At 47.0% G+C, this 16,804-nt stretch overlaps 1 protein-coding gene across 2 annotated transcripts in view; it reads left to right on the plus strand.

The window, feature by feature from the left end:
- The window catches only part of LOC129824292 (ephrin type-A receptor 3-like), a 124,924-nt gene that overhangs the window by 24,557 nt on the left and 83,563 nt on the right, over positions 1-16,804 (plus strand). For both annotated transcript variants that reach the window (XM_055883834.1, XM_055883835.1), the window contains exon 5: positions 167-518. In XM_055883834.1, the coding sequence (XP_055739809.1) occupies positions 167-518 (352 nt within the window). The remainder of the gene's footprint in view (positions 1-166; positions 519-16,804) is intronic.

Below are 16,804 nucleotides of genomic sequence, written 5' to 3' on the forward strand. Positions count from 1 at the left end.
CGAGGATGAAACAAGTTCTGAGTCTGGACATGGAGCTAAGGGCAACTTACATACTGAGGGCAAAACAATCCCCGTAATAATAATGACAATCAACATCCTGTTCTACTAGGTCTGTTCTAGCTGAAACAGAACTGTAAATAAATCTGGTTGCTCTCCCTCTCTCTAGGTGGATGTGGGCGACCGTGTGATGAAGCTCAACACAGAGGTGCGTGACATCAGCAACCTAAGTAAGAAGGGGTTCTACCTGGCCTTCCAGGACCTGGGAGCCTGCATCGCTCTGGTCTCTGTCCGTGTCTTCTACAAGAAGTGTCCCCTCACCGTGCTCAACCTGGCCCAGTTCCCTGACACCGTCACGGGGGGCGACTCGGCCCTGGTGGAGGTCAGAGGGCTGTGTGTGAACGCGTCAGAGGAGTTCGAGGCCCCCAGGATGTACTGTAGCGCCGACGGGGGCTGGCTGGTGCCCATCGGGAGGTGTGTGTGCAAGCCGGGGTACGAGGAGCATAAGGACTTCTGCCAACGTAAGTGTATTTAGTAAATCTTTTTTTCACTTAATTTCTTGAACTTAATTGTTGGTTAAGGGCTTGTAAGTAAGCATTTCACGTTAAGGTCTATACCTGTTTTATTCGGCGCATGTGACAAATCAAATTGTGTGGGGGGCTTTGTGTCGATGGCGAGATGTGTGTTTAGGCCTGGATAAGAAGGACACAGTGACCAGCCACAATGTGAATGAATACAAGGTTTATGATGTGTGTGTATCTGTTTGTGCCTGTGCTAGTCTGTGGCTTTACATACACAACCAATTCCATGGCAGCCATTCCTTCCTCAGAAAGCTCACCACATATCGGCTAACCAGTGGAGGCTGCTGAGGTGAGGACGGCACGTAATTATGGCCGGAACGGAGCAAATGGAATGACATCAAACACCTGGAAACCATGTGTTCGGTGTATTTGATATCATTCCACTGACTCTTCTCTAGTCATTACCACAAGCACGCTCTCCCCAATTAAGGTGCCACCAACATCCTGTGCGGCTAACGTTATGACAGTGGAGAGGTGGGCAGAGAATCTATTAGGAATCAGGATTATACTGTACTGTACCTGGTGCTGCCAAGCGGGTCCTGTTAGATGGGACAAATCAGCCATTTTATGCAGTGTTATATTATACACTGAACACTGTGAAGTTACAGTAAATGTGTTATATTGAGAAGAAGTGTGAATTTCAGTGACAGGTTTTTGGAGAACATTTTGAAGACCTGAACAAGCGTCCGGGCGAACGGGATGCCAGGCCACAGATATTTTTTTCCCCACCACGGTGTCGCCATACTTGGCCCGGTATCGTATTGTTTGTTAAGTGTTGGTATCGTGACAAGCCTAGTCCTGATAGATCTAGATCTAGTACTGAACGGAGAAACTGTTCCAGAGAGAATATGAGTACAGATAGACGGCAGCGTTGTGGAAATCAATGTGGTTTACCAGGATGGAATGATAACGACTGTGGTTATGTGGGTTACAACCCCTGTTGGGTAAGGCTGTGTGTGTGGGATGGTGGGTGTGGCCTTGTGTGTGTGTGTGTGTGTGTTAGGCAACCCCCTTACGTAGCGAGGACAATGTTATGAAAGAGAAGGTCGGGAGTTGCTTGGGGGCAGTTTGTGTCTGTGAGTGTGTGAGCGAGGAGATGTGCATGTACCATTTTCCACCCTTTAGAGTGGAGGAAGTGGAGGAGAGGGGATGCCTCAGGTAGCAGAGTATTAAGTTGTTCAACTCCACAGATTTGAGATGGTGTGTGTGTGTGTGTGTGTGTGTGTGTGTGTGTGTGTGTGTGTGTGTGTGTGTGTGTGTGTGTGTGTGCGTGTGCGTGTGCGTGTGTGTGTCAGCTGACCGATATTTTCCCTTGCTAGAGCTGTCTTAGGCTCAGTTGTGAGAACAAAACCCCGTGGTACTGCATGTAGGTAGGCTGTTTGTTTCTCTTGTAAGATGCAGCAGGACATGCACAAGCTTCCTTATGAGTCCTCTGGGAATGTAGATTACAGTACCGATTCCTTTGCTCCGAAGTTCCTAGGAATGTAATTGAACAAGAACAATGGCGAACGTGCAGAAAGACGGCCGAATTGTCTGATTTCATTGTGTTTTAGCACCACCCACTACGTTCGAAGGTACACGATATGGTGCAACGCGTCAACAAATCAGCGCAATCTACTTTTTTGTTTTTTCAAATTGCCGGCATCTTGACACTAAAATTGGGAGCGTGTACACTCTGCTAATACTCTGCTAAAAAAAGAGTAACGAGAGCAATGTCATGAAGGCCGCCATCTTTATGCACCTCCGCTATTATTGTGTGCTGTGCTTGGTGCCTTTCATTGTGAGATTATCATTGTGGCAGATAACTATATTGGAATTAACACCGTTTTACTGCTGAACACTACTTTACGAACCCCCAGTTAAAAGTTCATTGCAACTCCAGGTCCAGGCTAACACAACAAGGCGTTTCACCTCTGGGCAATGTCACGCGTTAACGGAGACACACTCCCACTATAAAAATGGCCATATCTTTTTTACAATCAGGGCCAAGTAATGCTATGTATGTTTTTATAGGTATTTGTTCGTGCTTTAATGCAATACTAACAAGTAATTGTTCAAATGTATACTTGTTTTTATTTGAACAATTACTTGTTACTATTGCAAGATACACTGAGTACACCAAACATTAGGAACACCTATCGTCGGGTCATGGACTCCACAAGGTGTCGAAAGCGTTCCACAGGGATGCTGGCCCATGTTGACTCCAATGCTTCCCACAGTTGTGTCATGTTGGTTGGATGTCCTTTGGGTGGTGGACCATTCTTGATACACACATGCGAGACATGTTGAGCGTGAAAAACCCAGCAGCGTTGCATTTCTTGACACAAACCGGTGCGCCTGACGCCAACTACCCCGTTCAAAGGCACTTAAATATTTTATCTCGCCCATTCGCCCTCTGAATGGCACACATACACAATCCATGCCCCAATTGTCTCAAGGACTTAAAAATCCTTATTTAACCCGTCTCCTCCCCTTCATCTGCACTGATTGAAGTGGATTTAACAAGTGACGTCAGTAAGGGGTCGTAGCTTTCCCCTATATTCACTTGGTCAGTCTGTCATTGAAAGTTCAGGTGTTCTTATTGTTTTGTATACGGTGCATTCGAAAAGTATTCAGACCACTTGAATTTTTCCTAAACCGATTCTAAAACGGATTAAATCGTTTTTCCCCCTCGTCAATCTACATACAATACCGCATAATGAAAAAGCAAAAACAGGTTTTTAGAAATATTAGCACATTTATAAAATAGAAAACATTTAAATATCACATTTATATAAGTATTCAGACCCTTTACTCAGACCTTTATTGAAGCACCTTTGGCAGCGATTACAGCCTCGAGTTTCTCCCATTCTTCTCTGTAGATCCTCTCAGGCGTTGCTGCACAGCTATTTTCAGTTCTCTCCAGAGATGTTCGATCGGGTTCATGTCCGGGCCCCTCAAGGACATTCAGAGACTTGTCATGAAGCCACTCCTGCATTGTCTTGGCTGTGTGCTTAGTGTTGTTGTCCTGTTGGAAGGTGAACCTTCTCCCCAGTCTGAGGTCCTGAGTGCTCTGTTCATCTTTCCTTCGATCCTGACTAGTCTCCCAGTCCCTGTTGCTGAAAAACATCCCCCATAGCACGATGCTGCCACTACCATGCTTCACCATATCGTAGGGCTTGTGCCAGGTTTCCTCCAGACGTGACGCTTAGCATTCAGGCCAATTAGTTCAATCTTGGTTTCATCAGACCAGAGAATCTTGTTTCTCATGGTCTGAGAGTGTTTAGGTTCCTTTTGGCAAATTCCAAGCGGGCTGTCGTGCCTTTTACTGAGGAGTGGCTTCCGTCTGGCCACTCTACCATAAAGCTCTGATTGGTGGAGCGCTGCAGAGATGTTTGTCCTTCTGGAAGGTTCTCCCATCTCCACAGTGGAACTCTGGAGCTCTGTTAGAGTGACCACCGGGTTTTTGGTCACCTCCTCGACCAAGGCCCTTCTCCCTCGAATGCCGCAAAAAAACTTTTGTGTGGTGACAACTCTCAAATAAACACTTTAAAAAATATGTTGTAAGTACCTTCTCAGATAAGAGATCATACTTAATGTAAAATGAAGAGACACATGACATCATGCTACCTGGGAATTAATCACTATTGCTTGCCCACTGAAAATATGACTTTTTCATGCTATGGACTTATAGCACCTTTCTACCGACTGAGGTACTCAAAGCAGTTTACAGGGTGAAGGGGAATCTCACCACCAATGTGTGGCACCCACCTGGGTGATGCACAGCAACCACTGTACCAGAACACTCACCACACCTCAGCTAGCATGGTGGAGATACATGCCAATTAGGGGGCCATGATGGGAATTTAGCCAGGACACCAGGGTTAACACCTCTAGTCTTGCTATGTGCCATGGGATTTTTTATGACCACAGAGAGTCAGGGCACCCATCTGAAAAACAGCACTCTGCATAGGGCAATGTTCCCTTCACTGTCCTGGGACATGATCATATGACCAGAGGTAAAAGTGCGCCCTGCTGGCCCTCCAACACAACTTCCAGCAGCGTCTGGAAGTTGCTCCCGTCCAGAAGAAACCCCGCTCAGCTTCAGAAGCGAGCCAGCCGTGGGATGCAGGTTGGTATTTTACTGGTATGCTCACAGTCACTACAGTAGCAACATAACTTGGGGAACCACAAGAATATAATACTGTATATCTCAACCACTCACAGCTTACATGTTTTTATGCATTTTGTCTTATTTTACTGTTAAATGAACCTCACATTGTGGTACATAGATGCCTTTTTTTGTAAATGTGACATTTATCTCATGTGGGCTTAAAGCAGGTATCACCAACCGGTCGATCATGATTAACTGGTTGATCTCCAATCCGTACTACCAGATCGGCAAACATTTCTGTAAAAAACCCAACGATAAACCTCGCGTTCCTATTTTTGTATTTGTCTCGCGCTGTTGGAGGTAAGCGCACCTGATTCAGTAGGCGACGCGTTCCCATTTTTAACCATTTCATGTCTGAAGGTACAAACTCGGTGAACACCTGCTCGTCGAACATCTCATTCTAAAATCAGGGGCATTAATATGGAGTTGGTCCACCTTTGCTGCTATAACAGCCTCCGCTCTTCTGGGAAGGCTTTCCACTAGATGTTGGAACATTGCTGCGGGGACTTACTTCCATTCAGCCACAAGAGCATTAGTGAGGCCTGGCGCGGATGTTGGGCGATTAGGCCTGGCTCGCAGTCAGCGTTTCAATTCATCCCAAAGGTGTTCGATGGGGTTGAGGTCAGGGCTCTGTGCAGGCCAGTCAAGTTCTTCCCCACTGATCTCAACAAACAATTTATGTATGGACCTCACTTTGTGCACAGGGGCATTGTCATCCCCAAACTGTTGCCACAAAGTTGAAAGCACAGAATCATCTAGAATGTCATTGTACGCTGTATCGTTGAGATTTCCCTTCAATGGAGCTAAGTGGCCTAGCCCACCAAACTTTACAGTTGGCACTATGCATTGGGGCAGGTAGCGTTCTCCTGCCATCCGCGAAACCCAGATTCGTCCGTCGGACTGCCATATCGTGATCTTATGCTTGGGTGTGGCTGCTCGGCCATGGAAGCCCATTTCATGAAGCTCTTGACGAACAGTTCTTGTGCTGATGTTGCTTCCAGAGGCAGTTTGGAACTCAGTAGTGAGTGTTGCAACCGTGGACAGGCGATTTTTACGTGGTACGCACTTCAGCACTCTGTCCTGTTCTGTGAACTCGTGTGGCCTACCACCTCGCGGCTGAGCCGATGTTGCTCCTAGACGTTTCCACTTCACAATAACAGCACTTACAGTTGACCCATGGCAGCTCTAGCAGGGCAGAAATTTGATGAACTGACTTGTCGGAGAGGTGGCATCCTATGACGGTGTCACGTTGAAAGTCACTGAGCTCTTCAGTAAGACCATTCTACTGCCAATGTTTGTCTATGGAGATTGCATGGCTGTGCGCTCGATTTTATACACCTGTCAGCAATGGGTACACTTTCCCTAGATCTTTACATTGTAATTCCATTGACGATTGTCTGGTCTTGATCAATATCGCATCTTTTAAAAGAACCCCCAAACATTAAGAATAACTATGTCAATAATCACTCAGCTTTTAACAAAGAGGTCTGGAGGTCACAAAGAGACGTGACACCCCTGTGTAACGCTCTAATGTGCCCCCAGAAGCACAGCACAATGCTTTTAGTGCTAAACACACTGCTCCAAACCAAAAAAAAAGGTGTCTGCCCCCCCCCACAGCTACTCAGAGCTTCTGAAGAGCTTCCACAGGGAAAAGTAAGGTAACACTGACTCACTAATGCATTTAAATCAGCCTGGCTCTCTCTCTCTCTTCCCCCTTTCTTGCTCTCTCATCTCTCTATCTCTCGCTCCACCCCCATCCCTCTCTCATCCCTCCTTTTCGTCCCCCTCTCCCCTTTTCTCTTTTGTACTGTGTGAGGTGTTAATGGAATCATTACTGCTCCGGTCCCTGTCAGACACCCAAACAACCAGACTCCTCCAATTATATATAATATGTTATCTTTCCCCATTTGCTAGTTTTTGCTGCTGTTCTCTTGTTCTGTAATGGTACTGCTGTCTCCCTTCACCTAGCGCCCCTTTCATCTCCCTCTCTCTACACAGACAGCCAACAGAGGAGGTAGAAAGAGAGAGAGACCAAGAGCTCTTTACTTACGCAACTCACCCCTGTCCTCCATCTTCCTCCAACTCCCTCTCTTAAACGTACTCTTAATCCCCCTTCTCCCCTATGCGCTTTCTCTCTCTCTCTCTCGCTCTCTCTCTCGCTGTCCGTTGTGTCACTAAGGGGCTTGGGGACCTCTGGACTGATGATTCTGCTCTCCCCCTCTTTAAACATTTATAAGCCATGGATCTCTCTTTCCCCTCTTTCTCTTTTTCGTAAAGCAAAAAACAAAACAGAAATTAAAATGATAGTTGAGGTAACAGGACGTGTGCATGTGTTTTTTAGTCCCTTTAGTAATTAATTGACTGTATTTAGGTCAGATGAGATATCATGTTAGGAGCTCTCTCTCTCTCTTTCTGTTTGTCACTCTCCATTTCTCTCCTTACTCTCTCCGTGTCTGTCTTTTACACCCCCGCTTTCCCTTCCTATCTCCCTCTCTGCTCTCCTATTGGCTGTGAAGCCTACATTCACATGAATTCATCCTCATCTGCCCTGTTACTGGGGTTACATAATCATCCAATACACACACACAACACACACACACACTCTCTCTCTCTCTCTCTCTCTCTCTCTCTCTCACACACACACACACACACACACACACTCCTCCCTGTCTCCCTCTCTCCTGCGTGTGTCAGTGTGTCTCTCTGTCAGTGAGCAGTGTGTGTGTGTGTGGATGTTCCTGCAGCCTGTGGGTCTGTCCTGGGGCTCCACAGTGAAGAACCACGCTGTAGAGCTGTCTGGCCCTGACAGCACCAATTACTGAACCTCTGGACAGAGAGAGGAGAGAGGGAGGAGAGGAGCGAGGGACAGCACACCTGTCCTACTCAGCAACCTCTGCCCATCTCTCGAGCACGTCTCTCTTCTCCCTCTCTTTCTCTCTCTCTCTCGTTCTCTCTGTCTTTTTTTTCCCTCCCCTCAACCTCTCTCACATCCCTCCTTCTCTCTGTCGCCGTAGTGATTGACGGTGGGAAAGGAGAATGTAGGTCAGGGTGATGTTGAAGTCCATAGCTCTCTGCCTGTCTGTCCTTCACTCCTTCTCTGTCACAGACTGAGAGTAGGACTCAATGCTAAGAGCTGGCTTAAAGGGACACGTCCTGCTAGTACCAAATCGGTCTCTAAATGGGTTTATGGAATCAGACCTGCTTTTGCAGCCCTGCTTCTGGTAAACAGACCACGTTAGCACGGCTATTGGAACCTATTGGCTTTGTGCGTATTCGTCTCTGAGACAAACGTTAGTAGAGTAGAACTGTGTATCAGACAGGTAAACACAATAAGCCTAGTTGTCTCAGATCCATCAAGTGGAGTGAACGAGGGAAGAGTGAAGGGGATTACTTTTTGATTCAAACCCCAGCCCTATCCTTAACAGAGGCTGATTCTTCCCTCCTTGCTTTAACAAAGGCAATGGGAATTCAGTCAAATGTTTCCTTGTCAGATGTTCATTCAATCATTCAATCAAACCTGGGCTTGATAACACAGGAATAACTTAATCCCTTTTCTCCAGTCTCACTTTATATCACATCTGAGAATACTGCCTTTGTGAAATAATGAAAGATCGCTTGCCTGCACGCACGCACGCACGCACGCACGCACGCACGCACACACACACACACACACACACACACACACACACACACACACACTTTTACAGCTAGCCTTGTAGGGGGACAAATTTCAGTCCCATTCAAAATGATATTTTCCCCTAACCCCTAACCTTAACCTAACAACCTAACCTTAACCCAAAAACCTAACCTTCACCCTAACCCTAAACCTAGACCTAACCATAGCTCCTAACCCTATTACTAACCCTAGATCCTAACCCTAAAACTAACCCTAGCTCCTAACCCTAGCTCCTAACCCTAACCCTTAACGTAATTCTAACTTAAAACTAATTCTAACCTTCACCCTAACCCCCCTAGAAATAGCATTTGACCTTGTGGGGACCAAAAAAATGTCCCCCCCCACACACACACACACACACACACACACACACACACACACACACACACACACACACACACACACACACACACACACACACACACACACACACACACACACACACACACACACACACACACACACACACGCACACACACACACACATTCTCTCTCTTTATATCTCATAAGATTATTGTTTTCCCTTTTGTGAGGTAATGAAATGGTTGGTGTAGAAAACAGATGTAGGAACAAGGTTGATCTAGAGACCTGTGAAAGACATTGGGCTCATTTAGACACAGCTCAGCATGTGATCTTTAAAGCTCTGCAGGGACCAGGGAAATCATGTCTGGTTTTACTACCTGTCTAACCCAGCGCTACGTCTCCCTCCTACCCTTTACTAGCGAAAGGAATGTGTGTGTGTCCATGTGTGTGTGCGTATATGTCTGTGCGCGTGTGGCCGTGCTGGCTAGTCGGTAAAGCCCACCTGAGCACTTCTGTGTTCATCTGAGAGACCTTTCAAGGTCAAGATGTCCTTCACCCCTAAACCTTTAACCCCCCTCTCCCCAACCCGCACCCCCTACCCCCTCGCCAACTCTCCTTCATCAGCTCTCGGGTCTGTCAGAAATAGAAGGACTGAGAAATGTTGGTGTGTGTGTGCTGGGGGGGGGGGGGGGGGGGGGCAGGTTGCTGTTGCTGCAGTAAGCTGTTGAAGTGTTGAGCAGCAGGGAGGTTTTACCTTGGCCCAGATTTTACCAAAGGAGAAAATATACAAATATATAGATGTATTATATTGAACAAAATCCCCTTGAACATCAATTTACCATTCTATCTCTACCTCTCTTCGTGTGTGTGTGTGTGTGTGTGTGTCTTTCTCTTTTTTATTCTGTCCACCAGTGTGTTATTGTGGCTCGATGGGCCCAGCTACCGTTGATATTCAACCATGCTCTCTCCCTTTCTCTTGCTCTACCTCCCTTTACCTTAGCCCTCTCTCTCCATCCTCCCTTCCTCTCCTCTCTCTCCTCCTTCCTCATCTCTCCTATATAAAATGGCTGACCCCCGGTGAGGTAGAAGCTGGTTGAAAGACTATGTAGAGAAAAGCAGGCCAAGGACTTTAGTGAGAGAGTAGTGAACGCTGTAAAAACTCCTCACATCCTAATATAGAACCTCTATTGCCTACAGGGGAGGAGAAGGAGAGAGGGAGGATGAGAGAGAGAGGGAGAGAGAGAGAGGATGAGAGAGAGAGAGGAGGAGAGAGAGGGAGAGAGAGAGGGAGACGGAGCGACAGAGAGCAAGGGAGAGGAGGAGAGAGAGAAACTATCCTGGGACTTGGAGCATATTTGATGTTAATTGGGCACATTCTGTGTTCCATTGAGAAACACAGAGGCGCTACGGTTCAGCCTTTGTGGAATAATCATCACATTCCTGGCCCACAGCAAGTACACATTACACAGTGGGCTTCAGGGAGGGGGGGGGGGGGGGGGGGGGGTTGAGCGAGCAAGGTGTGCGTGCATTTGTGCGCGTGTGTTTGCGTTTGTGTGTGTGTGAGATTCGGGCGTCAGAACGACAGAGGGAGCGTGCAGGCAGCCGGTGAGTCTCCTGGAGAGGAAACCGAGACTCAGGAAGGGAGTGATTAACCCTCCACCCTTCACAAACACACACACACACACACACACACACACACACACACACACACACACACACACACACACACACACACACACACACACACACACACACACACACACACACACACACACACACACACACACACACACACTCACACACACACACTCCAGCCCAGAAGTGGATGGGTTCCAGATGTGCATTGGGCCAGGGGGACTGGTGTTAGTCTATCCTGGAGACCCAGTGACTTTAGACTTTAGATTGAATAGGACCCACAGTCTCCCTTGTAATGGCTCTAACTGCAGAGAAAACGACTCACTCAGCTATATAGACAGAAGAGTCTGTAACAAATGGTCTGTTAGTGTTCAGGATCCCTGGGTAATGGTTTTGTTGGAACAGGAGTGTTGGAGCATAGGAACAGTGGTACTTCAGTTATTGGGGGGGGGGGGGGGGGGGGTAGGGGGGGTTGTATGTTGTTCACAAAGACAGAAGAGAAAAGGGGAAGTGAAGTTTGTGTCGCGGGCAGGGGAGGACACTTCTGTCTACGTTCTGTCTATAATCCAACAGGCATGCAAGGTTCCGGACCTTTTGTCAAAGAAGGAGACACATATCTTTGTAACACAATTGACTTCCTTCAGGGTGGTGAAATGGATGCTGAGGTGTGTAGGGGGGAACCGTATTGTCTGTCGCGCACTTGACCCGAGCAAAATATATATATTCTGTTATCTTCCAGAGGTTAGAATGAATGGATGACCAGCACACATGCACAAACACCTGGATTCTATTCAGCCAATATGGCGCGTGTGTGTGTGTGTGTGTCTGTAGGATCTATCAAAGAGCAATTTACACCGAGCTGTGAAAAGGAATTCTCAGAGATGTCACAGAGTGGCGTCTTCATCCCATACAGCTTGTTCAGACTGCACCGTAGTAGTAGAGACATTTTACTGCCTTGTTTAGACTGCGATGTAGTAGTAGAGACACTTTACTGCCTTGTTTAGACTGCGACGTAGTAGTAGAGACACTTTACTGCCTTGTTTAGACTGCGACGTAGTAGTAGAGACACTTTACTGCCTTGTTTAGACTGCGACGTAGTAGTAGAGACACTTTACTGCCTTGTTTAGACTGCGACGTAGTAGTAGAGACACTTTACTGCCTTGTTTAGACTGCGACGTAGTAGCAGAGACACTTTACTGCCTTGTTTAGACTGCGACGTAGTAGTAGAGACACTTTACTGCCTTGTTTAGACTGCGACGTAGTAGTAGAGACACTTTACTGCCTTGTTTAGACTGCGACGTAGTAGTAGAGACACTTTACTACCTTGTTTAGACTGCGACGTAGTAGTAGAGACACTTTACTGCCTTGTTTAGACTGCGACGTAGTAGTAGAGACACTTTTCGCCCGTCTGTTTTGTAATAGAACGGAAAGACACCGCCCCTTTGCTGGACCAGTTGGCAGGCAGACTTTACTACGACACGTAACAGTCAGAGGAAGAAGGTCTCTCTCACTCTCTTGTCCTCTCTCTCCATCCCTCTCTTCCTGAGGTGAGGCTAGTGACAGACGCGGTAGCGGAGAGAGGCACGGGGCTCTTCTCCCCCCCCCCCCCCCCCCCCCCCCTCCGCATGAGGAAATGAATTATTGAGAGTGATGAACTGAAAATAACATGGAGGAGGAGAGGAGAGGGCGATGAAGACTCACCCTCCACTCGCTCTCTTCCTCTCTCGACCGTGGTACTGGGCGATGAGGGCAACTTTGCTCAGTGTGTGTGTGTGTATTTTTGTGAGAGTGACGGCGTCGTAAAATATTTACCGTAGTCTATCTCACGTGGTGGGAGAGAGGGACTACGCAGCAAACCTCCTCTCCTAATCTCCCCCTCTGTCTCTCTCTATCCCTTTCTCTCTATCCCTTTCTCTTCCTGTCTGTGTTGTTCACACAGGCACACACACACACAGACACACACACCTGGTATCAATTGAATCTGTTTTTAGACTGATAATAGCCTCAGTGGGAATGCATGAAATGAGTCTGTGATCAGCTAAGGTTACCCCTCGGTAAGTGAGTGGGTGTTTTTATGTGTCTGTGTCTGTGAGTGTGTTTGTTTTTAATTGCGCTTAATTTCCTTCTCTTCACTCCACATGTTATTTCTTTCTCTCAATCACTCGCTCTTTCACTCTCTTTTTGTTGTTGTGTGAGTGTGAGTGTGTGTGTGTGTGTGTGTGTGTGTGTGTGTGTGTGTGTGTGTGTGTGTGTGTGTGTGTGTGTGTGTGTGTGTGTGTGTGTGTGTGTGTGTGTGTGTGTGTGTGTGTGTTCGCGCTGGTGCCCCTGTCACTGCGAAATAAAATAAATATTTGTGCAGGAGCTCTGGCAAAGGTCAGGGTCAAAGTATGACACCCAATGGGAAATGAGACACACACACACACACACACACACACACACACACACACACACACACACACACACACACACACACACACACACACACACACACACACACACACACACACACACACACACACACACACACACACACACACACAATTCCATAGATTAACCCTGAAGGTTATCACACACAATTCCATAGATTAACCCTGAAGGCTGTGTGTGTGTATGTGCGTGTGTATGTGTGTGCGTGTGTGCATGTGTGCGTGTTCTTACGGGCCTGCATACATCCGTGTGTGTGCATGTTTGCGGGCGTGCATGCATCCATGTGTGTGTGTGTGTATGTGTGTGTAACTGGTGCTGTGCTTCAAAGTTCCCCTTGACTAGTCCCTGTAATTGGACAGCATCCAGGGGACTGAGAGCAAATCAGAGCAGGGCTTGGAGTGTGTTTCACATACTTTTGGGTTTGACAGGCCGTGTCAGTCTGCGTGTGTTACTGCCCTGTATATGTAGTCAAAAAACTACACGTCTGCGTGTCGGTGTTTTGTCAGAGTGTGCGTGTGGGTTTGTGTGTATCAGAAAGGCTCAAGTTTGACCTCGGGGGTGAAAGGTTAAAGGTCAGGCTGGTTTTGTCCATCTGTCTCCCTCAGCTCTGACTAAAGACTATAACAATCTATTTTGGGGATCATTGTCTTTATTTAGGAGTCCCTCTGGATGTCAACAGGGATACCGATACTTTTTCTCACTCGTTTTCTTCCTGACACTATTATGCCCCTTTCCGCTCAAATTCTCGTTCTTTTCTTTCTGTCTCTCTTACTCTCTCTCACAGATGCTCACACAGACACACACTTGTTCTGGTCCACTGTGCTGTGCCCGGGGCAATGTAGAGGGTGGAAGGAAGAGGGGCTGAGGAAGAGGGGTGAGAGTGTGTTTGGGAGGATTAGATACGGTGGGTTGGTTATTAGGATTCTAACTCCTCAGATTAGGGATTAAAGATTAGGGTGGAGAGCGAGAGGCTCGGGGTGGAGTGACTCATCATGCTGATGACTCTGTTCCACCCAGACAGTAAGACACACACTCACTTCTCAACCACGCCTCACACACACATGTTATGTTCTTATATCTTCCTGGGGACCTCAAATTGATTTCTATTCAAAAATCCTATTTTCCCTAACCCCTAACTCTGTAAACCTAACACTAACCCTTACCATATCCCTAACCTTAACCCAAACCCTAACCCCTAACCCTAAACCTAACCACTAACCCCTTACCCTAACCTTAACCCTAACCGTAAACCTAACCCCTAAACTTAAAATAGCCTTTGTCCTCATGGGGACGTGGGAAATGTCCCCACAGGGGAGAATGTTCCTTGTTTTACTATCCTTGTGGAGAATTTTGGGAATAAAAGGATAAAAGAACCAATGACCTCCCCCCAACACACACACGCACACACGCACGCACGCACGCACGCACGCACGCACGCACGCACACACACACACACACACACACACACACACACACACACACACACACACACACACACACACACACACACACACACACACACACACACACACACACACACATAGACAAGTAGTGGTAGAAGTGGTAAAGCAATTTATTGTGATTTTGGTGGAATTGTTGGTATGTCATCATCATGGTAGTCAGCAGGCTTTTGTGTCTGTACAGCATAATAACCTGTCCTATGTCTGTACTGCATAATAACCTGTCCTATGTCTGTACTGCATAATAACCTGTCCTATGTCTGTACTGTGTAATAACCTGTCCTATGTCTGTACAGCATAATAACCTGGCCTATGTCTGTACTGCGTAATAACCTGGCCCATGTCTGTACTGCGTAATAACCTGGCCTATGTCTGTACTGCGTAATAACCTGGCCCATGTCTGTACTGCGTAATAACCTGGCCTATGTCTGTACTGCGTAATAACCTGGCCTATGTCTGTACTGCGTAATAACCTGGCCTATGTCTGTACTGCGTAATAACCTGGCCCATGTCGGTACTGCGTAATAACCTGGCCTATGTCTGTAGTGCGTAATAACCTGGCCCATGTTGGTACTGCGTAATAACCTGGCCTATATCTGTACTGCGTGATAACCTGGCCTATGTCTGTACTGCGTAATAACCTGGCCTATGTCTGTACTGCGTAATAACCTGGCCTATGTCTGTACTGCGTAATAACCTGGCCTATGTCTGTACTGCGTAATAACCTGGCCTATGTCTGTACTGCGTAATAACCTGGCCTATGTCTGTACTGCGTAATAACCTGGCCTATGTCTGTACTGCGTAATAACCTGGCCCATGTCGGTACTGCGTAATAACCTGGCCTATGTCTCTACTGCGTAATAACCTGGCCTATGTCTGTACTGCGTAATAACCTGGCCTATGCCTGTACTGCGTAATAACCTGGCCTATGTCTGTACTGCGTAATAACCTGGCATATGTCTGTACTGCGTAATAACCTGGCCTATGTCTGTACTGCGTAATAACCTGGCCTATGTCTGTACTGCGTAATAACCTGGCCTATGTCTGTACTGCGTAATAACCTGGCCTATGTCTGTACTGCGTAATAACCTGGCCTATGTCTGTACTGCGTAATAACCTGGCCTATGTCTGTACTGCGTAATAACCTGGCCTATGTCTGTACTGCGTAATAACCTGGCCTATGTCTGTACTGCGTAATAACCTGGCCTATGTCTGTACTGCGTAATAACCTGGCCTATGTCTGTACTGCGTAATAACCTGGCCTATGTCTGTACTGCGTAATAACCTGGCCTATGTCTGTACTGCGTAATAACCTGGCCTATGTCTGTACTGCGTAATAACCTGGCCTATGTCTGTACTGCGTAATAACCTGGCCTATGTCTGTACTGCGTAATAACCTGGCCTATGTCTGTACTGCGTAATAACCTGGCCTATGTCTGTACTGCGTAATAACCTGGCCTATGTCTGTACTGCGTAATAACCTGGCCTATGTCTGTACTGCGTAATAACCTGGCCTATGTCTGTACTGCGTAATAACCTGGCCTATGTCTGTACTGCGTAATAACCTGGCCTATGTCTGTACTGCGTAATAACCTGGCCTATGTCTGTACTGCGTAATAACCTGGCCTATGTCTGTACTGCGTAATAACCTGGCCTATGTCTGTACTGCGTAATAACCTGGCCTATGTCTGTACTGCGTAATAACCTGGCCTATGTCTGTACTGCGTAATAACCTGGCCTATGTCTGTACTGCGTAATAACCTGGCCTATGTCTGTACTGCGTAATAACCTGGCCTATGTCTGTACTGCGTAATAACCTGGCCCATGTCTGTACTGCGTAATAACCTGGCCTATGTCTGTACTGCGTAATAACCTGGCCTATGTCTGTACTGCGTAATAACCTGGCCTATGTCTGTACTGCGTAATAACCTGGCCTATGTCTGTACTGCGTAATAACCTGGCCTATGTCTGTACTGCGTAATAACCTGGCCTATGTCTGTACTGCGTAATAACCTGGCCCATGTCTGTACTGCGTAATAACCTGGCCTATGTCTGTACTGCGTAATAACCTGGCCTATGTCTGTACTGCGTAATAACCTGGCCTATGTCTGTACTGCGTAATAACCTGGCCTATGTCTGTACTGCGTAATAACCTGGCCTATGTCTGTACTGCGTAATAACCTGGCCTATGTCTGTACTGCGTAATAACCTGGCCTATGTCTGTACTGCGTAATAACCTGGCCTATGTCTGTACTGCGTAATAACCTGGCCTATGTCTGTACTGCGTAATAACCTGGCCTATCTGTCCTTAGACAGTTGTTTATCCAACGACCAGAGTGCATGTTTACCCTCTGAAGATTTGTTTCAGGCGCACACACACACACACACACACACACACACACACACACACACACACACACACACACACACACACACACACACACACACACACACACACACACACACACACACACACACACACACACACACACACACACACACACTTTTAGATCTGTCGAATCCGATCTTGTCAGATTTCTCCACTGACTCCTGATGTATCAATTGTTAAATT

Source organism: Salvelinus fontinalis, chromosome 26 (assembly GCF_029448725.1).
Source record: "Salvelinus fontinalis isolate EN_2023a chromosome 26, ASM2944872v1, whole genome shotgun sequence".
NCBI lineage: Eukaryota > Metazoa > Chordata > Actinopteri > Salmoniformes > Salmonidae > Salvelinus > Salvelinus fontinalis.